Source organism: Ambystoma mexicanum, chromosome 4p, assembly GCF_040938575.1.
Source record: "Ambystoma mexicanum isolate Mex_15411 chromosome 4p, UKY_AmexF1_1, whole genome shotgun sequence".
In the NCBI taxonomy this organism is placed as follows: Eukaryota; Metazoa; Chordata; class Amphibia; order Caudata; family Ambystomatidae; genus Ambystoma; species Ambystoma mexicanum.
The window spans coordinates 1,083,428,180-1,083,451,552 of record NC_090927.1 but is presented as its reverse complement, the minus strand read 5'-3'; the positions used below and the strand labels follow the sequence as shown (position 1 = coordinate 1,083,451,552).

At 44.8% G+C, this 23,373-nt stretch overlaps 1 protein-coding gene across 4 annotated transcripts in view; it reads right to left on the bottom strand.

Annotated features, from left to right (window-relative positions):
• SASH1 (SAM and SH3 domain containing 1) overlaps positions 1-23,373 on the bottom strand; it is a 673,306-nt gene that overhangs the window by 261,432 nt on the left and 388,501 nt on the right. For all 4 annotated transcript variants that reach the window (XM_069606667.1, XM_069606665.1, XM_069606666.1 and 1 more), the window contains exons 3-4: positions 2,308-2,358; positions 1,806-1,855 (exon numbers count right to left, since the gene is read on the bottom strand). In XM_069606667.1, coding sequence (XP_069462768.1) covers positions 1,806-1,855; positions 2,308-2,358 — 101 coding nt within the window. The remainder of the gene's footprint in view (positions 1-1,805; positions 1,856-2,307; positions 2,359-23,373) is intronic.

The following is a 23,373-nucleotide window of genomic DNA, read 5'->3' as shown; positions in this document are numbered from 1 at the left end:
GCTAAGAAGGGACCCGAGATTGGTTCATGAGTGTCAAGCCCCTATATAAGTCAAAGAGAGAAGAAGGACTAATGGGAAATTCTCTTCCTTCTTGCAGAGTCGGTTTGGAAGTGAGGAGACAAGCTCATACCAGTGGGCTTACGAGGATTAACCTGAGGGCTCTGCCTTACCCTATCAGAAGACCGCTTGAGTCAACTCTGCTGCACTGAAAGAGCTGAACTTTGATTCTTATTTTTTTTTTATTCTACTTTCGAAGTCAATAAAGACTCTCCTTGGTTATCTTACCTGCCTAGTCTGAGTGATCTGTCGCACAGGGATTTTTTTTTTAGGGCACTTTGAGAATGGATGAGATGTTGAAAGATGGGGCAACTCTTTAATTGAAATAGAAATTATTTATATTTGTTGCCTAGTTTTTCATTGTAAATGAGTTATTTTCTCCTATTGCTCTTTACATTTTTAAATTGCATTTTTTTCTCTTTTCTTCTGTGTATTTTGTGGTATGATTTTATTTATTACGAAGAATTGAATTTGTGCTTCTAACGATTGGCAAAAAGTTTAAATTGTTAACCAAATGCCAAATAAACTAAAAAATAATTCCAGTTCCATGTAAATGGTAGTAGTCTCTGGTAAAAATCTCGGTATCTAGGGAACTATCAAAGTAGAGTGCAGGCTAGGCACTAGCAGAACATCCTGGATTGTAGGTTCCTTTCACACCAAGCACTAGATCTAGGGACCAGAAAAGGCACTGAGGCCTGAGACAAGTCATCAGGCTGTTGCACTGTCCAAGTGCTGGCCTCGGGAAGAAGTTAGAGTATAGGCGAAACAAACTCTCCAGAGAAAGAGGAGACGTTGGATTCCCCTACTATGGTCCACAAATGAAATCCCCCCCACCCACCCACATGCCCACAATCTCAGTCCTCTTCTTTCGAGTATATCAGGTGTGTGCTGACGCAATGCACTTGGAAGAGTTGCTAAACAGCTCACAGGCGGTTTGCCACTCTTGGGCTAAACAGGTTACATGCTATTGCAAAGGACAGAGCAATTTCACACAAAGTACATGCTGGACAGGGACTGTGGTAGCCCTCAGAGACGCAACCCTAGAACAGTGTGGCTTGTATATGGTGAATTCATCGGACGCCTAGTACCAGGCTTGGCGAGCAACATGGTTTACAAGAGTACACATAACTTTGTGCGGTTGGTGGGCAAATACTTGCAGAAACAAACTACTAGCTCCTTCAATATTTAAGGAAGTGATTCTTTGAGTCTCTCATTTTTGTCGTGTCTTGTAGAAGTTGTGCTTCGACATACAAACACTTATCAATATTTTAGAGGTTACCCTGCAGTATCTTACTGGCTCGCTAGACTGTTTCCAACTTGAGCTCTGGGCTTCAAACATTTGAGAGATATGCCAACATCACTTCGGGGCATCTTTGGCAATTTCTACCCCAATGCATTTCTTTGCACTCCATTTGCTTTTACCAACCTGACAAGTGATCTTTGTTTATTATTTTTATTTTTTAAGTGTGCTTTTCCAACTTTATTTGTAATTGCATTAGCTGGTTGCTAATGCTGGGTATCAATCACTCTTCCTTAACATATCAGCCTACAGTTTGCTCTAAAGATTATTACAAAACACATACTGCTAGACTCTCATTAGTGTCTGATGCCGCTACCTGTGATGTCATGGAAGTCCAACGCTGTGCGAGATCCCCTCCGCTAGCCCTTTTTCATGAAAGCAAACCCTTGTCATGCTGATGCATTAAAACTACCTACAGGTCTTGATGTATCATAAAAGCAAAACTTACTTCCTTTCCGTCTCTGGAGTGGACACAGCGCTGCTGAAGCCGAGGGACTCCTAGAAGGAAAGAGGTGCCATTTAGAACAGAAAGGACATCACCAGCCTTTGTTGCAAATAAGGAGGGCATTTTGAAACAAGCACACACAAGCCATTGGCTTTGGCATTAGTTTAGACATTGTGCCGACACTTGCCAGGAATTCGGTTTTCCAGATATTTCCATAGTATGCAAGGTACTACCAACATCTGCTCAGGCACTAACAATAAGTGGTAGATACCTCTATGATATGACAGCTTTTGCAAAAACAGATAGCATCCTGTGCTCTGTGTGCGCATTTGCAAAGCTCTACTTTGCCTGTGAAAGGATACAAACAGCACAGGATATTTGGCATCTAGGTCCCGTCAAGCTCCTCAACGCTCTACCATGTACATGACAACACCGGGCAACTGGCAGATGTGACACCAAACAGCCAAAACTAAAACTAGACAGACAAAATGATGTTTGGGCTTACCTCGAGCTGGCTTCGCAACTGTAGCGACGATGGACTGATATCGCCTTTCTCCTAGAAAAGAGAAGAACTTTTGTTAATTCAAAAACATCCAGAGGAGCACCATTTCAAAAGGCAGGACAATTAAATTGAACATGGACCATGAGCTCCCTGTCCAATACCAATACATTTGATGGGATACTGTGCCAATGTGACAAAATGTATTGATAACAGTGGGACTGCACCATTCAGAGAACACACAGGAAAATAATGTGGTTATTTAGACTATGTGTTGGAATAATTCAAGTACGGTTTAACAAAACAAACTCTGATCTGGTTACAAAATCACGTTCAGTCTCTCTGATTCAGGGTAGGTCCCAAGACTCGCTGGAGGCGTTGTCCTTTGCAAAGACTGAAATGAACATATTACAAGACTTTCTTCTGGGGCATGTTTTCTCAGAGTCTCCCAGACGACATTGAAGCGTGGACACGCATGAGCGCCGATAGGATTCCAGAACCAAGTATTCCCTGAAATTACGAGGCAATCCTAAAAAAACAACACCTATTTGCATAAACAGGGAGTGCTGTGTGGCGAGGTAAAGGGGTTGAGGGCAGAATCTGAAATGCAAATAAGAGTGACTAATGAGATATGGCTACCGGAGCGGAAGGAATGCAGGGGATGCAAGTCAATCAGAGCAATTGGAGCATTCCAGAGCCCCGATTGCTAGTACAAGTTGTGCGTGTCCCGTATGCACAGAAGGTTCCACTCTCTCGCTCCTAGGCCTAAATTACCAGGCATCTCTGACTGAATGGCAAGACCTTTTCCTAATCAGAGAACCTTGGGTTGCACCAAAATGGTCTTTTAACAATCAAACAGAATTACAAGGGAGGGCAGAATTCCCTCCATTCGGTTACCGCCCCCTGTAGTGAGATGGGCAGTTCAGCCCACCCCTGCTTAGAATGTCTAGAGTTGTTTTGTTCCTCTCCGTTTTGTTTAGAGTTAATGATGTGGTCTTTGCGCTGGGACAAACAATCAAGCCAGTTGACAACTACCCCTAAGTCATCAGTTTCACCATTATTCAGATCACACTTTTTAGGTATCAAAACTTTGCAGCACGGCTCGGTGTGGATCCAGACATCGCATGCAAGTGCCCAGTGAGCCACGTTTGTTGTTGAGCAGAAACGACGCTGCTGGATGAACCAAACGCTGGGTTAATGCACCCAATGCAGATGCTCATCAGACCCCAGAAAGGGTGTTGGTTGATTTAGACAGCAGGACCGTGGCCATGGAAGTCAGAATCTGCTAAGGAGTGTGGAACAACTCACGTAGCCCTGCAAATGGATGGCACTAGTGGCAATACTTTGCATGCAAGTATATTAAGTGATATATTAACCATGGAAAAACTTGAATTACAAGCCCAGGGGGTGGATTGGGAGGCCAATAGTAGCCTGTGCAGTTTGTGAATCTAGCCTGGTTCGAAACATATTCAACTATTCCCTTCAATTCACACCACTGTGAATGCTTTGGCACTCGCAAGCACTGCCACACAAAGAGGAGACTTCAACACCAGCTCGTAACAGGTCTGTCTGCCCAGCAAATTGATTGATGTTCTGAAACACTTGGCCCATGACCACTGCAGTGTGAATTATAGCAATGGTGAAAATATGCATAAGTATTAATATTTTGGGCCTCATAAGTTTGGCTGTATTTCATCTGTAAATACAATTACTGTTATCGTTACTGGGCCCTGTGGATTTAGTGCATGGTTACAAGTGCGGGGGGGGGTAGAGTGGTGCAAGTCCCCATATTCGCAGTTCATAAGACTCCAAAAGGATTTCAGCAGAATTACCACAAACAGTAATTCCGCTGGCGGTAATTTTGCCAGTTGTGCTGATTTTTGGGGATAAGGTGGCAGATTTACCTCTGGAATTTTGCTGGGGATTTATCCTCCACCATGCCAACAAATCTACACTAGGACAGTGCGGTAATGCTGCAGTAACAGAATTACCACCACGTTAGCGCTGTTTTTGCCGCACTGCCATACTCCTAACGAGGCCCTTTGTTTTGTATAGTGCCGCTTACTTCGCTTCACAGCACTGTTCATATTGGCAATTTTATTGCTACTAATTTTCTCAGCCAGAGAAAGAGAAATGGATTAGGCCTTTCCTGGACTTGAACATGTTACTGTGTAAGCATAGCTCTCAGCAACAAGCACCAAACACTGTGGCCTGTGTGTCCACCAAGTGAACATGGGTTATTTGATGACTGCAGGGGGGGGGGGTGCTGCAAAATGTCTCACAGGCCATTCAGTTATTCATGTGTTGTCCTATTACATTACCGTACAAACCTAATGGAACAAGTGGCCAACATTTGGATGAGCTGCGATATTTAAAGTAAGTTAAAAAATATATAATTAAGTCTCGCCAAGCCTAGTGTGCTCTATTCTTATGCAAGTACCACAAAGCTGAAAACCATGCAAAGCAGAGCTGCTGTTCTAATGCTGTAAACCATAAGGGCCCTCCTGCCACGAGTTGCTCTATTCATTGGCTTTGCAAATTGCAGGTATTTAATGGTACTAATATCGGCATTACCACAACATTACTAATTGGTATCTTAAATCAAAAGAAAGAAAGATGATACAGTTCAAACCAGGGGTGTTGCTAGGTATGGAAAAGACCCGGGGCTATGCTGATGTCTGAACTGTCGGGACTGGGGGCTAGCTAGCCTTTTGCTTGTAGCTCCTGAGATTCTATCCGGGGCTACAACCAAAAGATCAGGGGCTGTAGCCCCCTTCGCCCCCTCCTAGCAACGCCCCTGGTTCAAACCCTGGGAAAACAAACATATGAAACTTGAAATTACATACAGAAGACTGCAGACTCCAGGGTAATGATACCCCCGTCTCTCTCTCTTCACATCCCCTGCCTCCCCCAGTTTTCTCCTCCTCCACTAAAACAGCCATCACCTTTATAACTGTACCACTCTTCCTTGGAATAAGCATCTGAATTAAGATTGGCTTGGCAGTGCCAAGCTCCATACGGAAAATATCTGCAGTAATTCAATTGGATGGAGCAGATATATTAAGCCGATATTCCTGCCAGCATTGCCCGAGCACGTTCTCAAGCCCCTGACGCACCCAACAATACTCCATATTCAATTCATAGGACTCCAAAACTGCCTTGGAACCAAAGTCTGTACGCACTCTCAACACAAATCCTCTAACCTTCTCCAGAAGATAATCCATATAAAATAGACTACAAAGCATCAATCCAAGGGTGGGGAGGATAGCTCAAGGGCAAACAGGTTTCTTGGAAGCAAGACAATGCAGTGAAACGCAGATTCGAATCCCGATCCTGCACTTAGAGACTAAACTTTGGTATGTTAAAAAGAATAAGTCATTAATTAATCCATCCTTACATAAAGCACTTCCCTTTGCCCAATTGTCTTCTTCTCTACCCACCCTCAATATTCCCACAGGAGTGTATGGTCTGGAACACCAGCCAGGGTCACCACACATCAAAGGCAAGGATCGGCCGCGCTGAAACTACTACAGTGGTGATTTGGCACGTTACAAAAGCAGAGCAACATAACATAATGTGTCATTTTAATTGTTTTGACAGTGCCGAGTCAGACCTTAGCTTGAGGGGGACAGTGGGAAGCTTTAGGCCCGGCCCAGGAGCCCTTTCATGCCGGTAAGCCTCCCCCCCCAAACCCCCCCGCGAATGCCCGACCTGTTTAATGGCCAGTCCTCCCTCTGTACAAGCCTCAGCTTGGAAGGTGCTTCTGGCTGGAAAGCCAAGAACCGTCAATGGCGCAGTCACGCTAGCAATGGCAGCTACCTCACCTTTTGGAAGTACATCATTGGAACAAAGCTTGGAGATTTGCGCCGAAGGGGCTGGAATTCCAACAAGCCCCTGCACATCTGCTTCCTACACTGAAACCTGAAGCGTTTAAACACAACAAATCCAAGTGTTGCTATTACTGCTGTAATGAGATATTAAACAACGCTTTTTGCCCCTAAAATCTGAAATGTTTCCACCACTGACAAAGAGCCACCTGGGCTGAAAAAGCTGTGCACTGCTCACAGTAATTCTGAATTACTGTATGAAAAAGGCACCCTGCTATTCAGGTATCCTGCTGAGAAGCTTAGGTTCTCACACAAACATGATCCATTAAACCCAAACATTAGCCTTCGGTGTACGCTTACCGTAAACCCTGTGCCGGCAGAGGAGAGAGAATGCCCGCAGGATTACCCGAGTGCCAAGGTACAGAGGCCAGCAGAAGGCAGGGCCAGTCAGTAAGAAGGGTCATGCGTGGCCACGCGTCCCTGGTCAGGAAAGCTCTGTAGGAATGCGGTGCCAGGTATGGCTGGGTGCCAGTCTAAAATAACAGTACTTTTACAGCAAATAAGGCAGCCTCGCCATAGGATAATATCTCTCCCAATGACCTCCTGATTCTGATAATAAAGTTATTTAGGAAAAATTCATTGAGAAATTCTTATCTTCTCAATGGTAAATTCCTCTTCATCAGCGGCGGATCTCTTCCTCTGGGCCGGTCCGCTCGGCACGAGCCAAGCTCAAGCGATGACCACTGCAAGTTCAGAACCACCAAAGAAAAAGAGAATGGCCCACTTAAAAGATATTGTTAATATCGAATATGGTGACGTCAACCCAGCCCCTCTCACTTTCTCATTGCCCTTTATAGAATCAGGCCTAATGGAACGCAATGACGTGTATGATTTTGAACTGCAGTTACTCATAGTTTACGGCACGAAGAACACACATTCGCCATCAAAACGTATTTGCCATTTATCGTTCTTTTCTCGTCACAGGACGGAACAGACTCATCCGCAAGCCTTGTGGAGGTCCTTCCTCTCTGTCACAGCGGCTGTGGCTAGAAGGCTGCACCCGCGTGCTATCTCCAAGCACAAAGCACCAGGTGCATCCTGCTTCCTAAAATCCTGACCCAGGCCCTCTTTTCCTGCCCATCGGGAAGAGGGGTAGCATTTGTCTAACAGCAGAGCAGGCGTAGTTGAGAGCAAAGGATGGCCCCTACCGGGAACGGCAGATGAGCAATGTTGGAACACAGATGCCAGAAAGTCAAGACCCGCATGAAGCTCCCATTGCTCTACAGCTTTGGGATTCATTGGTGCATTTGTACAGCGCATGTTCACTCAGTGCAGAGGAGCAGCATCTGGGCACTGTAGACAGACAAGCGATTTATATGGTTACCCAACTCAATGCTACTAACTTTGTCGACACAAAGATGAAGGGTAGAGTGGCCATCCAGGCGACCGAGACCTGTGACCACGAGGTCAAACTCAGACCCCTTTAGTTCAGGGATCTGCGTCTCTCCTGGTGATTTTAGACTATGACTCCCATGATGTCTCAACATTGACCATGGTGGCTAGAGCCGATGTGAATTTTTGTTCAAAACATTGGGAGAGCCAAAGGTTGCAGGCCCCGGCTACTGGATGCATTTGGCCACGCAGCCGCAGACCTGGCGACTGAATGAGCAGCCTAAAGCAGGCTCGAAGCCTAGTCCTTCCTCAGAAAATAACAGAGGCAAACAAACCTAGGGGAGAGGATGAGGGGGCAGTGTCATGCCCAACCCCATAGGGTCTCCTTTCAGAGTCTGATGGATCTCCCCTCTCCCTACAAAGTAGGAAAATGACACCCACCACTGTCCCATGAGGTGCCCTTTGCCCTCTCTGGCACCAATATCAGATTCTGACACTACTAACAGGCCCACAAAGCAGGATCCTGCAAGGTCTGCCAAGCATGTTGCTGATTTCTTGGTTATCTCTATCGCTTACCGAAAATGTTGTGTGATGGTTATGAATGAATCTTAACCACTGGTACTAGTCTGTCCAACATTCCACACCATTGTTTTATTAGCTCATCTACACCATTGCATAAGGGGGTGTAAGGAAGGCATGGTATCAACAGTAAGACAGACAAGTGACCACAGTTCAAGGGTGTTTATTGAACTTCAAAAAGGGTATGATAAATGCCTAATCTAAACCTAAATCTACAGATGGGAGCAAGCTACGACCATCAAATAATAATAACGCAGTCCTAGTGGTGTCTTGTCAAAATAAAAGGGCTTATACTAATAAACCTATTGCCAATCCTTACCTCTAAAAGCAAATAGCGTGGAAGATAGTGTTTATGAAAAAATGAATTGTTCAAAATGAAACGTCAGGATGTTCAGGGCGTTGGCCTCCCTTCCACATGTTTTCAGCACTGGACAAGACGATTCACTCTAGCATAGCACAGTCTCTAGCTTCTTTAGCACGAGGCTACAGTACGATCATTAGCATCAGGACATTCTGTCCGCAAGTCTCTTTGCTTCTCAAAGTCTCTTCATTCAGAGGGCCCAATGCAAAACAAAAAAAAAGGTTATTTTCCTCTTTGGTTTTCCACAAGTAGTCACTTTAGGTGATTCACTGTTCATCCAGATCCCCCTCAGTCGGGCTCAGATCTTTTTAGCACAATGTTTGTTCCCTTTGCATCCCGCTCATACGGGCTCAGATCCCCTTTTCACTATGTTTGCAGGATATTATTTTTGGTGACTCACAGTACACCCAGATCCCCCCCAGTTGGGCTCAGATCCCTTTACAACAAAACACAATTAGTTTCCCTGAGCCAGGCTCGGACCAATTTCAATCAAGTATCGAAGACTTTCAAATGTGCACAGGTTTGGCTTGACCAGTCACCGGACTACTTCAATTTTACAATTCCTTCCATTTATCACCTTTCGGTTGGATACCTAACAGACTTTCGAATGAGCACCCACTTAGCTTTAAAGTTCAGTCACACATCTGCTGCTTTAATTATATTTGCATCGCTCGCCAAAAACACTTCATACACTGCTCTCTTCATTTTCCTTTATACAATGTTGCTGCTTGCAATCTTGATTTCCACACAGACCGGGCTGGTATTAATCTCCCCAACTCACCGGCTGTGCTGACTTCACTGGGGTTACTTTGTTTTAGGAGCCAAGGACAGTACCACGGCAGCAAACTATTCTCCCCGCCTTAACCATCGATGCAGGAGAGCCCTGTGTACCTCGGACACACAATACAGGATTCTTATGTTATGTCTTATGTTTCCTATTCTCAAAGGCTCACGAACGTAAGGGGCTTTCTGTGAAAAAGGTCAAGGGTACTTCTTTGCTTTCAATCCTCTTCGGGTTTCGCGGTCTTTCGCCTTGTATTAAACTGCTATCTCGGAACTGCTGCTTCCTTGTGTGCTTTACCTCACTCAGAGTGTTCTTTCGTGCTCCACCATTTATCCGTGTGGGGAAGTGTGATGGAAGTCAGTTCTGTGTAATGAGGAGTAATTGCCTGACCGTGCCTGACCATTGTATTGGGACATGTCAGGCACATGGCTCTGGTGTTAGTCCGTTTTCCCTCACAGTGAGTTGTCTGTGGTAAAGTGTACATGTCGGAAAGTGGGGGCGGGTTGAGTTCCTAAGCATCCTACTTGGTAGTATGGGGTAAAGGTGTTACAGGGAAGGGAATACCGCGTCTCGCCATCCGGTGTCCCACTTCTACTTCCACTCCCAAAGACCCCTCATCCAGGTGATCCTCCCGCATTGGTCCACCGACAGGAACTTCATCCAAAACCGATCGACATGTCATGGCCACCTGGATGACCGATCCCCGGGGACTAGCAAGTGAGACACCGTCAAGTTTCTCACCGGGGCCAGCTATATGCAAATCAGTCTTAGTCCTGCCACTGCTGGGAGGAATCCATTCCAAACTGCTGGGCTGTTTCCCCTGTATGGAAACACACAATCCCAGTCCTCTTTCAGCCTGGTTGGGCCTTATCAGTGAAGTGCAGCTTGGTTCCCTACGGCACAACCAGCAAGGCACCCACATCTGGGCATCCCCTCTCTCACTTAGGGAGTGGAACTAAACCCAAAAAATGTAATGGGTGCAATGTTGTGAATCAATCTTCATACTGGCGCTGCTCTTGGCAACCTTTGGAGCTATCGTTTTTTAGCCAGTCTCTGCCATTGAGGAAGAGGACCAGCCACTTGAAAGGCTGGTCCCCTTAAGCAACGGCACAGACAGACAAACACTATGGTGAGGAAGTTTATCCAGAGCAGTGCCTGTGGGTAAGTGTGACTCTGAACCTTACACCCATCACATTTCTTCTCTATAATAGCACTATTGTTGATTCTAAAGGTGTGGCTGGCACAGCATCCTATTTGCAGAAGAGAGATCTGCATTTTATTATGAGCAGAAATGTTCCCTTAAGTTGTCAATTGTTCTACGAGTCACTGAATCGCATCCTCTATCTGCCCCTCGTCTATGCCTTTCATGACATGTTCAAAACCTGGGGAGTGCTTTTTGAAGAAGCTGCGTCGTCCATTCCGGTGGCCAACAATGTGACCAAAAATTATTCTTCAAACGTTGCCATGTGATCTTGCCATGACTGACACTACTGAAGCAGTTTTCCCTGATCCACACAATTGTCGGTCATGTCTAGCATGCACAACTTCAATGTAGACAGTGCCGGGCACAATTGTGGGCATTTATCTAGAACTAAGAGGGACATTGCCTTAAAGAGGGTGGAACACACCCCACGATCTCTGAAGCCATGGGTGCTACAATCCAAAACTTCAATGGAATACACAAAACCGGCATCAGCACACCTCTAGCCGTCAAGCAAAATTGCTGCTCCCAGATAGTCTGACATGGCATCCAATAGCAGCGTCCCAACACAAACTAGCGCTCTGAACGTTTTATTGCATCCTTGCAACCTACTGTCTTGTGACTGACTTTAAAACCAGGGTCTCCAACCAGTAGATCAAGAGTCACTGGTAGCTCTCCAGAGGCTTCCCAGTAGCTCTTTGCACCAGACACCAAAATGATCCCTGTGCATTTATTTTGGGTCTGAAGTCCCTGGGCCTCTTCCTGTGCCCCCGTCCCTTTTCCACTTCCTGCAAAGCAAACAGTCCAAAGTTCTCTGCAAGGTGAGAGGATGAGCTGCATCTGGGCTTGAAGGGCTTGGGGGAGTGTCCTAACAAGGGGTTGACTATCAATAACAAAAGTAAATGGGAAATGTGTGCTATGGCCATTGTCACCAAGTGGTGCAAATGATGGCTGACTAGAAAGGGAAGGAATCTGCATGCCATGTAAAACACAGCTGTGGCTGTGATCGTTTCAGTCTCAATGTGTTTCATTAGATTTGTTTCAGTTAGCATTACATTTTGCATGCTGTCATTGTAGGCTTTCAATCAGAATTTGGAAAATAAAGCTACAGCGCTAATCGTTTTTTGCTCAGCATGTTAATCTTAAAAGGTATTTGTACCGCACACACCGTCACCAGCAGAATTGGCGCTCTGGCGCATCTGCAAACAAGAAGGCGGGGGGGTTAATCGGGTGAAGAGGGAATAGAAAAGTGAGAAAGGTGTCCTGTTGGCAGCTTCAGTTCGGTTTTCACTGTGCGCTGAGCTTGGGCCTGAATATCGGATCGATGTGAGTCTGTGTTTGCTGTTGGTGCGAGTTATGTGTTTGTTGTTGCGGTGAAGTGCATGTTGTTTGTGTGTGTGTGTTTCTGTATGTAGCAAAAAAGACAACAGTGCAAGTCCCAGCTTGCAAGAAAAAAGGTACATCTTGCGTTACAAATTGCTGTGTATGGTAAAACTGAATTATTTTTTTTATTTGAAGCTATTGAGTTTGGTACCCAAAGGCAGTAGTACCCGAACTGTATTTACAGTTAAGATGGAATTTGCCCTGATATGGAGGAGCCCATACCAATGCGTGTCCCAATACAGGAGATAAAGTGATAATGGCAATTTTACATTTAAGTAAATGAGAAAACCTACTAGCTGCACTCTGGTGCGTGTCAACTTACATTTATAAAACTAAACAGTAATGTAAAATGGCATGTGCCATCAATGCCAGGACTTGAACATAATTTGAGAGTTATTTCTCAGCAGATATTTTATGAAAGAAGAGTATGAATAAATCAATTAGTTGTGAAAAAGTGAGCAGTGGTTTGTATGTATATATTTTGATATGTACTGGATTAATGTAGCTAGGAACAGAGCACTGTACAAAACAGCATGGTGAATACAGGGAGAGAGTGTTGAAGAGAGCCATGGGACAGTAGAACAATTACAGGGTTGATCCCCTTTGGCTGTGTACACAAACTGGGAGCTCTACGGAGATCTATGGGGAACTTGTACGCATATGTTCTAATTCGGGCTGGGGATTTGCAGCCTTTCAATACTGGGTTGAAATGGTGAAATTTATGAGCACTGTTTTTGCAAAACAAATGAGTAAAACACCATACGCTAAGTCTCTAAGACATGAAAAATTCCAGTATGCCTGAGAGAGCTACGAATGACCTGCATGATTCCTGCAGGGCCAGACCGTGATCCTGTGAGCTATTCGCTGTGATATGGTCTCCTTCATAAAGGGCTTACCAAGTGAAGTGGCAGGTCACCACCCATTATGAATAAATCGACCTTCGGTACAACAATACTCTTTTCTCAAAATGTTAATATAACAATTGATACATTGTCTGGTTGGGCTGTTATATGATGTGTGCGCATTTCAAGTTAATGCTATAAAACACATTTATTTTAGCCTTAGATGTATGCTTTTTGGGGATATAACTTGATCAAATGGTTTCCACATGCTTATTTTTTCAATCTTGACAATTATTTTGACTTAAAACCTTTTGAGAGTAGTCAACAAAGGAGGCTTTGGCTTACTTTTCCTTGGCTGAATTCTGTAACCTGCCATGTGAGCAATTTGCATGAATGGGGGATATGCTAACCTGGCAGGGGATTTTATTTTTTGAAAAGCAGAACATGATGTATGCTGAATTTATTTAAAACCACCAAACACATTGATATTCAGATGGTTTTTTTGGGGCTGCATGGGCAAAAACAAACTACCCTGGTTGAAATCCTGGTTGCACGTGCAGATGCACCATCCAGCAAAAGGCAAAATATTTACCATTTCTATCCGGAATGGGGAACCAATTTTTATTTCTTCCAGTGTAAAAAGAAAATATGCATCTTTAATCTACGTTGCCCAGGTTGAAGTGGGGGGAAGAATAACGCTGATAGGCGCTTTGCAAAAATACACAAACAATTAATAAAATAATTTTACCAAAGAGCGCTGTCTGCAATCCTAAAAAGTGGGTAAACTAATCGCTGCAATGCAAAAGCTGTTCCAGAAGCACCCTTCAAAGTTGCTAATCATTTCATAACAAACAAATGTACTTTTACAGAAAGTGCAATTTTGACGTGTGATGTCATTACGCGGTTAAGATCACATGACCAACCGATACGGGTACATGGCAGACAACGGAGTGCCCTACCAACACGGCAAGGGTGATCGAGCGGACGCGGACACATTGCGGAGACATCACGGAAGTCTTCAAACAGAAGCCTCATCGAGAGCTCTATCGGCGGTAAGCAATACTGATACTTTGCTGGCAGATTCGGAAGTCATGCAGTTAGTTGATATATTGGGCAGTGCTTATACCTAACATTCCATTTTGTAGGTATATCTAACCGCCCTCAAGTCCTTGCAACTAAAATGGACAACGTAGAGGTTTTTTGCTAGTTACACTTCAGAAAGTAGCCTACATGGTTCATTTTATGGACGCTGCACCAACACGTGATTCTTTCATGCCTCAGCTAAATTTCTTGAATTTCCCTTGCGTTAAGTTTGACTCACTGTTTACTATGATGGTGAAATAAGGTAGAGGCCATGCATTATAGGACAGAGACAAATTAGACAATTTGCTACAAGTAGCATAAAGGAAGTAGTCCCCCCAGAAGTCTGGATCTTTGATCCTGGGTGGTTAAAAAACAGAAGATGTTGACAGCTGAAAGGCCATCTGTTCGCAAAGAATTACATTGGGTCAAGTGACTGGTTATACTGATTTGTTCGTGTGTGTCTCTCTCCCTTAGAATGGTTGGTCTACTGAGAAGACCTCCAAACTGAATACGTGTTAAAGGGAACAGAACTTCACCTTTTAACACAGTAAACCTTTGTGGCAATATTAATTTACTCCTCAGGCGGGAGGCAACTAATAGCCAAAATGTGTTGCTAATTGCCATCTCTGTCTCTCTTTTTTCTTCTTTTCGTTCATCCTCCATCCCCTTTTTAGGTCTTTGGACTTCGTGCTTCCACACTTCATACGTTTTGAAGGACACAATCAAGTCCCTTTTTTTAATAGACATTAGTTATAAGAAGGTGTTAGAGACTGAGTCTAGCTCAAATAATTTGAAGTTGGTTCCCCTGAGGAAGTCTACAGAAAACAATTCTAATTTCTTTATGATGGACGAAACATGTTGCGTCTTACACATTGGAAAGTAAACAGTGTGACCAATTGGTATTAGATAGAGTTCCTAATCCCCTATAGGCAGAACAAGGGTGACATTAGTTAGTAGATTTCTCCAGCTAGGCACCCTCAAATAAGAGGAACAGTCTGGCTCTGCCAAACCAACACTCAACTTTATTTACACATTATTAGCAACTTTGCACATTATGGTTGTGTGGGAAACACAGCACTATTGGTTTTTAGCTTTGTATAGGAAGGGTGTTTTTATGAATCATTTTTATGTATGGTTTTACACTTTAGGAGGTTTTAGGGTGAATATTAGAATGTTTATTGCAGAAACTGTGTATAATTGTGCTTCTTTGGTATATGTTAGTTGTTGTCTAAATGCGTTTTGATGTGTGTATATTTTTGATAACATATGTGTTTCTGATGAATTAAAAAGAGAATGTTCAAAAAATAGAATTTCTGACTCAGGACCTATTTGGTACACGGACCGAGTCATTTAAATAGCGGATGGAAGAAAAGGACAGACACTCTGGTTCCTTAGTAGTTGATTGTCCTTCGGCAGTTTGAGGTCTGAACCTTGGTGTCTTTAAAATTAGCCCGACCTCGTCTCTTTTTGTTTGATGTGCAATTTTGAAGGGTGCAGTGACTCCCGTGGCGAAGTCTGTTGCAAGAGATTTTCAAACTGGTCCTGAATTTAGGTCTGCTATGTCGGGTGTGCAGTTGGGTGCAAACACTATGCCAAGGAGGGCACCTGCACTATCAGCCGATGTGATTGCCTATATCTGCTAATCCGCCCTTTTCAGTCGAACTTCCTGAAATCAAATCTTTGACCCCGTCCAATAGCATCTGAGGGCTGTTGCTGTTTCAAGAGATACACCAGATTAATGTTCACTAGTGGATAGCATACAGTGTCAGCCTTCACAATGGATGTCCCAATTGGTGTCTAGCATTCTGATATGCTTGACAATTTTGAGGAGACAGCTAGCAAATGAAAATAAGGAAATAAAGATGTTTTTGAAGTTATTAATATCATGGTAAATGCTTATGTTATTCCTTATTTATACAAAGAGCAAATAACCCGCCCAAAAGAAATCATAATAAAAAATTCTCATATTCGTGAACATCACCACCAGAGTAGCTCCTGCATATTGGCCATTAACAACAAGTAGCTCTTGGCAACGTAAAGTTTGGCGAACCCTGCTTTAGAAGGTATTGCAGAGGCCGCCTCGAAGGACACCTTCTAGCAAGGGCTCGGGCTTAGACTTTCCCAATAGCCAGATGTAGACTTCAGGAGCGCTGCTGATCAGTCACTGTGAAAGCGTTCTACCTCTCGCGCTCCACTCACATCCAGTGTATTTTCTGTGCACCCCATACACACCTTTATTTGTTTTCTGAGCACTCTGGATCTACTGTTAGGAAGTGCAAGTGAAATCTATGAAGAATAAATTAATGAAATAAAGATAGATTTGCGCGCAACATAGCAGTGAAACGTTTATTTCCTTGCAGGTTGACGCAATCTTTAATTTTTCATCCTTTCAAAACTGGTACAAGAACAACAATTATTAGCATGGGCAGATGGCCTTTATTATATAAAAAAAAAACATCTATAGCAAGCGTCTGAAACCATTGGCTCCCCCAAGGTTTTGGACTATAGACTCTGCACAGTCAGTGGTGAGGGATCATGGGAGTCGTAGTCCAAAAGATTTGGAAAGCATGTTGCAGACCACTGAGCTGAAGGATAGCATTTGCCGGATCACTGCTTTATTTCATAGTAATATCACCTATTTATGCTTTCATGCCATGCCGTTCCCATGATCCGGCTAGAGTCAGCCACCCCAAACCCATGTTCTGCAATGGGTTACTTTAAATATATAAAAGAAGTGCCCCGACGGCATGGAATAAGGGGGCAGAACAGCTCATTGCTGCCTCGAGCGCTCTTCTGGCTCCGCCCCCCTACGTGTGCACAGCAGGACAGCAGGCCAAAGGCCTTCTTAAGGATGGCTCGGCCTGCACAGAGCCCACGCCATCTGAAGGAGCCGCCACGTCGTCTACTCGCCGTCACTACTGGTAAGTAAGTGGTAAGCACTTTTCTATGCCTGCACCGCACCCATGCAGATTACATTACCGAGCCCGCACAGTTCTCACAAAGGACAGATTAGATCTCTGAGCCCCCACATTGGTGGGCTCGGCGTCTAAACTGCCCCACGGTGCAAGCAGACTGTGCACACTGCACAGAGCATTTTTGTTCTTTTGTACTCTCCCCTCGGGTGATTTTTCATTGTACACCCGTTTCCTTTGTCTCTCTGGTGTTTGTTCTCAGTTGGTTATACTTATTTGTATAACCCAACTACGAACAAACACCAGAGAGAGACACGGAGCCAGCAAACATTCAAATCTGGCCTCTAAAAAATATAGCACATCAGCCACGTTATACAATATGTGATGCGCTGCAGTTTTTAGAGGCCAGATTTTAATGTGTGCTGGCTCTGGTGACGCTGTGTAATTTGTCTCGTCTCAGTTCGTGCACAGAGTAAAAGTGTGGTTTGTGATCGGTGCTGTGGGCAAATGTTATGCGTCTGCATACTGCCTGCCAGGGTCGGACTGGGGCATAAAATTGTCTCGGCTCCAATGCAAAAGTGACCCACAGTGGCACATGGCCATTCATTCCTTTTGTGCCAGAAGGTTTGAAATTGCCGTTTTAAACTATCATTTTGGACATTTCCTTTGATAGGAGGTCAATTGCAAGCTCCGCCCCTCGAAACCCTCCCTTCTCTGGCACTGCCACCAAACTGCGCGCCCAACCAGGCCCTTGTGGGCTCCCCCACCAAAGGTTTTCCATTTCCACCACTGAAAAATGTTTGTTCTGTAGCGCTGGTCAAAACTACAAGCGACACACTGAAGTAACACCTCAAACCGGCCCCAGTGTCCCACACGAGCATGTTCGGCCTAAACCCCAGGCATTGCCCCATTGTCCTTCAGGCCAGTCCTCGTGGGGTGGACTGGCCTATAGGGAACTCTGGAGACTTCCTGGTAAGCCTCTACAGCCTGGTTTCCTATTTAATTTCTAAATGTTCTGATAGGAAAAGGCTTGCTGGAAATGTGCAATATGGGGCCACTGTGGAAATTATTTTCAGGGCATCTTTTGGTTCCCAGTCCGAGCCTGCTGCGCATTGCAGCCGGAGTCACGTGGATCCCCGGCGTGCTGTACTTCCGCCAGGGCGCAGAGCGATGGTGCGCTCTCCGCGTGCAGCATCGCGGGACACTTCTCGCGAGAGGTTCTCCGTGCAAGTTTCAGGCCAACTGTCCACTTGAAGGAGCCTCAACCATTCCGTTCAGTAAGCCCGTGCGAGTTGTGAACCTTTGGGAAAGCACACGGTCAAGGCAGCGACCAACGAGAGCGAGGGGAAATAAGCGAACACCCTAAGTATGCTTACCCTGGCAATGCCTGCTGCAGCTGCCCGCCTCCGCGCTGTCAGCACCCGTCAGCGGAGACCTAAATGTGCATCTTTTGCGACGGCAAAGCAAACACATTCATGGACGCCTTCATTTTTTATTTTAAATGAATAGATCTCCAAAACTTGCACTCGACCCACCGTCCTATTAACAATTATTTGCAGGGTTTTGAAAACATGAAAAATTGTGTTTTCTTACTTGCCCGCACGTGCTTTGTGGCTCTGCCATGGAAAATGAGAGTGGATGCCCAGAAACCAAATTGCAGAAACCGGCGTAGTTGAGAAGGAATGCTGGAACACGTTGCCATGTCTGATGGAGCCCTGGTTCACCTTCCTGTGCCCGCCTCGCCTCGGTTCCCACGGGCAGCACAAAGTCCGAGAATGCGCCTACGCTTTGCGGCGTGCATGCCGGCCACGGCCATTCCGTATCACTGGTGCAGTTGCGCAAACCTTCAACTTTGATTGTGGTCAATGAAAGGGTTAAAAACAAACTTTTAGGGGGGCTAGGCTGTGTATAAAGGTTGGACAGTAACTATGCAAAGTAAAATGTGAAAACCCACTACGAGGATTGCAAAAATCAGCATTGATGGAGAGCGCGAAGCAAGCGAACTAAGAGTGGGCCATAAGGAGCTACGAGCTTTGGACCAAAACCACAATTGATGTTGCAAGCGAAGGAGGAACGAGAAAATTAGGACACAGGCAACATTAAAAACAGAGCGGACATCAGTGGCGCCACGCCACCGGGCGCAGAGAAGTGACCATGGCCACCCCTAGGACTCTGAGGCGCCCTTCCAAGTTGCCCACACTCTTTGGAACTGCAGGCAGTAATACCAAGGAGGGTGACACGCAAAGAGCAGGAGGTTTCCAGGCGCAATGCCCAGGAGCATGGCACTCCCCTTCCCAGGCCACCTCCTTCATTGTTGTTGCAGAGGCCAGATTGGCGTCTGCATGATGGGTAGGACCCATGTTGCTGCATGTGGGTAATGTGTGTTTATAGGGTTTGGATGGATGTTTCAGCTCATCAGTGGTTGCACCAAGGTGTACAGTGAAGCTGGTAGATGATGTGATCTGGTGGACGCGGATCCAATGCCATTGGCCTCTTCCATCGTGCCCCTCTGGGTTCTCATTTTGTTTTGCCATCCAATGCTTTTCTCGTTCAGTTTGTTGTTCATTTCAGTTTTCAAATGAGCCTCACAGACGCTATTGCATCTGTTGAAGGGGTGAAGGGTGTCTACTGTGCCACCCTTGGAGGCAGTTCGGCAATGTGTGGCAATTTAGATCTTTCAAATCAACCAGAATTTGAGGCTCCACCTTCTCTAACCAAGCTTCCACTATCTGGAATTCTATGCTGCTTAGCATCCAACGCACAGACATTGAGGAGGATAGCTCAGGGGCAACATGCTCACCTTGGAAGCAAAACGACACGGAGCACCACAGGTTCGATTACCGGATCAGCAGTTAGAAACCTCTGGATATTAAGCATGTTACAAATAACCTATAATATCGTACCATGGCTATGCCCCCGCCACCGTCGCCTGGCACCCTGACTAACCCTGTCCTCTTGAGCTAGCCATCAACCCAGGATGACAGGGGCAGGAATAACTCCCATACATCCAATGGACGGCAAGAATTTACTTGACTAACAATATCCAGTAGAAAACAGGATGAAGTCCGTGCTGCATATACAAATCCAAGAAGCCAGCAACAGTAGACCAGTACGCATCTCCCCATACTTATTAGCACACATCTGTAGCCATACGCCTTTCCCAATGACATAGTGCACAACACCTCTGCCATTAGAATGCATCTATCCCCACAACTAAAATTTGTTTTAGATGGACCCTTAAAGCACTTCTACTATCCGTGTCTGCTTGACATGGGCAGCTAGAAGGGACCGGCTGCCCTTACCCAACTTCGCTTTGGCTAAAATGCACACATGCATTCTAAACTCCTTTTACAAATGTTAACATACCTGGACTCTGGTGCACCAAGGACGTTCAACCTACAGCACGTTGGGACCATACCAAATGGTGAAAGGCACTATACAAATGATAATGATGATGATTATAATGAAGATGTAAGGGATCTCACTCTGAATGCGTGGGCCATGGATGAGGTTAGCATTTACCGTATTTGTGGGCAATTAGGATCTATGAAAGACCGAGAAGCCCCGAATAGAGACGGAGGACCGGATGCCAGCGAGATGAGTGATGGGGGAGAGGGATAGGAAGGCACTGTGCAACTTCCCTTTACCCTTAAACATTGTCAGATTAGATTGGGGGAGTGTCCATTTCCTCAATGTGCAGTTGTTGATTGGGGTATAGGTCATGTTATGTTACATAACCCAGGGTTAATCTTGTAGATTTCAGTCAAATGGGCGCTTCGGGGAGCCTGTGGGACCTACGTTCTATGTGCCAAAGTTCTAGTGTGTGTGATTTATGGAATGTGTTGGGTATATGCAATGTGTGTGCATGTGAGATTCCATTATTTGCAAAAGTGGAGGAACGATTCAGGCGCGTCTGCCTTGTGGAGTGTTTGGTGTAAATTGTGGAAAAGCGGTCACATTAGTATAACCTTTGTGATGTTTGCATGTCACGATTGGATATCTTATGAGTAAAGCATTACTATCCAACATTAGGGCAGCTTGCATTTTTCAAATCAGAATCCATGGCAGGGGCACCCCTCCAATGATGATAAACAGCCATAATATGGGATAACAAGACCACCTGTTTTTAAAGCACTTGGAAATAGAGGAATCTGACACAAGCATTGTATACAAACACAAATGATTATTATTGTTGCTGAGAGTGGTGTCCGGTTCAGAATGTTGTGTGACATTAAGTACAGATTCTCATTATTGTGGGTATCCCTCTGTACGGAACCAGCATGGTTCAGCACATGCAACTTTCACCAGTTCTAGTGAGAGCTTTGTGTTGGCGATGGCCAATTGGATAAGTGTAGTTTGGTGAGTTGAGGGCTTTGATTGTCGGAGTCATATTTGTTCTGAGTGCAGGCCCTCAAGCAGTTATCTGGAGGGCTGTGCTAGGTATAGAATCACTACTAGACCCTATGAGGGGTCAGAAATGAGAGTCAAAGTGGTGATAGTCTCAACATCAGCCATTTTATTAACAGAAAGGGGTTTGGATGAAGGCCTACTTACCATAACTTAAAGTGAGTGTCCGTTCCTACAAAACTAAAACTAAAGCAGGCTGACCTTGTGTCCAAACTAAATGGGACCCTCACATAAAGATACACAATCAAAAAATGCAAGGTAAAGGTTTCCAACTTCAATTCAACAATAAAATGCCAGAACCTAAACATTTAACTTCACCCAAAACAATCCTTGTGTCCAGGGGTTTGGTTCCCTTCCCCTGGATTACTTCAGGAAAAGTGTTCAAAATGTTCTGTTTCAAGAACTGTCTCTTAAAGACAATGCAAATGCCTCTTTTACCGAATACTTTCCTCAAGGTGGCAAAACTCGTCTCATCCATAACCCTGGTTGGATATACAAATGGGGAAGCCTCTACTGGTCAGGATGGCAAAGCAGAATGTCGTATACACAACAATGGTTGCAAAGTAAGCTTATTTTTTATTTTTCATGATGGTTAAACACATGTCCTTTCTCCAATATTGATTAGAGTATGAAAAAGGCAAGTCTTTTCAAATTCTCTGGTTGACAAAACGTCTAATTGAAACAAAAACTTAACATGACCAAGTTTCTCTTCAACACACCAGTTCAAAGTGCGTTTCCTGGTATACTCTCCTGCCAGTAAACTTCTCAACTGAAGCTCTTGATATCCTGGTTTACTCTCCTGCCAGGAATATCTCCATTTTGGCTCAAACAAATCCCCTGGTATACCCTCCTGCCAGGCATCTTTTTCCAAAAAGGTGCACTACCCATCAGGTCTCTCTGCAACATTCACATTCCTCTTATGTATCCCATAATTGCACTTCTTCCATAATACACCTTTGTTGACTTCAGGTACTACTTATCCCAACTTTCCCCATACTGACATGCCATATATGAGGGTTTTTTCAAGCTCTGACAACCTTTCTTTCAATGTCTTTTGGCTTATGGCAATGCTGGTTCTAGGTTTCCAACAACCCAAATCTCATATCAGGTGATTTGTACCATATTTGCCTTTATTTTTCAATTTCATTTGGTTGGTATTCAAAAATGCTTCCCAAATATTCTTTAACGTGTTCACATATCCCACTACCCCCTACTTGTTTAGGTTGAGTCACCGGTTATCCATGCGGCTGCTGCAAGGAGTTTTTGCTGGGCCAGTTTCTTCGTGATAGAGTCTCATTTGGTTCCCACATCAGCTTCTGAGTCCTTCACTGCCAGAACCAGTGCAGCTCTGCAGGATCGTGTCTACCCTGGCTCCGCTGCACACTGTTCACCTTAACTTAACCAGAGTTACTATTCTCTGGTCCTGAACACTGCCAGTCTGCTACCGGCAGAAGGTTCCTGCTCTCCCCACGGCTCTTCTACAGTAGTTTAACTCAGCCTCCGGACTCGCTTCCCGCTCCACACACTTTTTCTTCTCTCATTCTTCGATGTGTCAGCTGCAGGTGATTTCCAGGTTCAAATGTCCTCCCAGAGCCGACTTGGATCCGGTCAACTAGCCTGCACATTACACTTGGTGTCACATTCCCTACAGATTGACTCCTTGATCCTCTTCCTCATCTCAGTACTTGAGGATTTCTGGGACTTGGAGTCCAGGTTTATTCCAAATGATTTCAAGTTGCATTGTTGGACAGTTTCATGCAGACAACAATCACCATAAACATTAGATGTTAAATATGTTTCAGACTTATCATGCACAATTAAAGGATGAATAGGGTTTTGTTGGAACAAAGTAGTTGTCAGATTTTTATATTTAAATGGTTCTGAATAATGACATCACATCCAAAACTGTATAATTAAGGGATCTTGTCCACAAGAATGATACGAATACTGCTTCTCTCCTGATGGAGACACCACTCTCCCCTGAGAGCCATCTTCTGCCATGTGATCCACCCTCAGAATACCACCCGCAGGTCAGGATCAGGTAGCGGCTGCCTTCCCCTGGCCAGATGGGAAGAGACTTTAGGGTGGGGATCAGTGATTACCCCACAGGATTTATCACAACCCATATTGATTGTTTTTGCCCAGACCTCTGTTGGAGACAACCTTAAAAGACACACTTGAACATGGACAGGGTAATGTGCAGTCAAAGTATCTACAGTGAGAGAGTGAGGTAGCAAGAGAGAGAGAGAAAGAAAGATATAGAAAGAGAGAGAGAGATTTAGAGAGAAGGGGGGCTGGGGA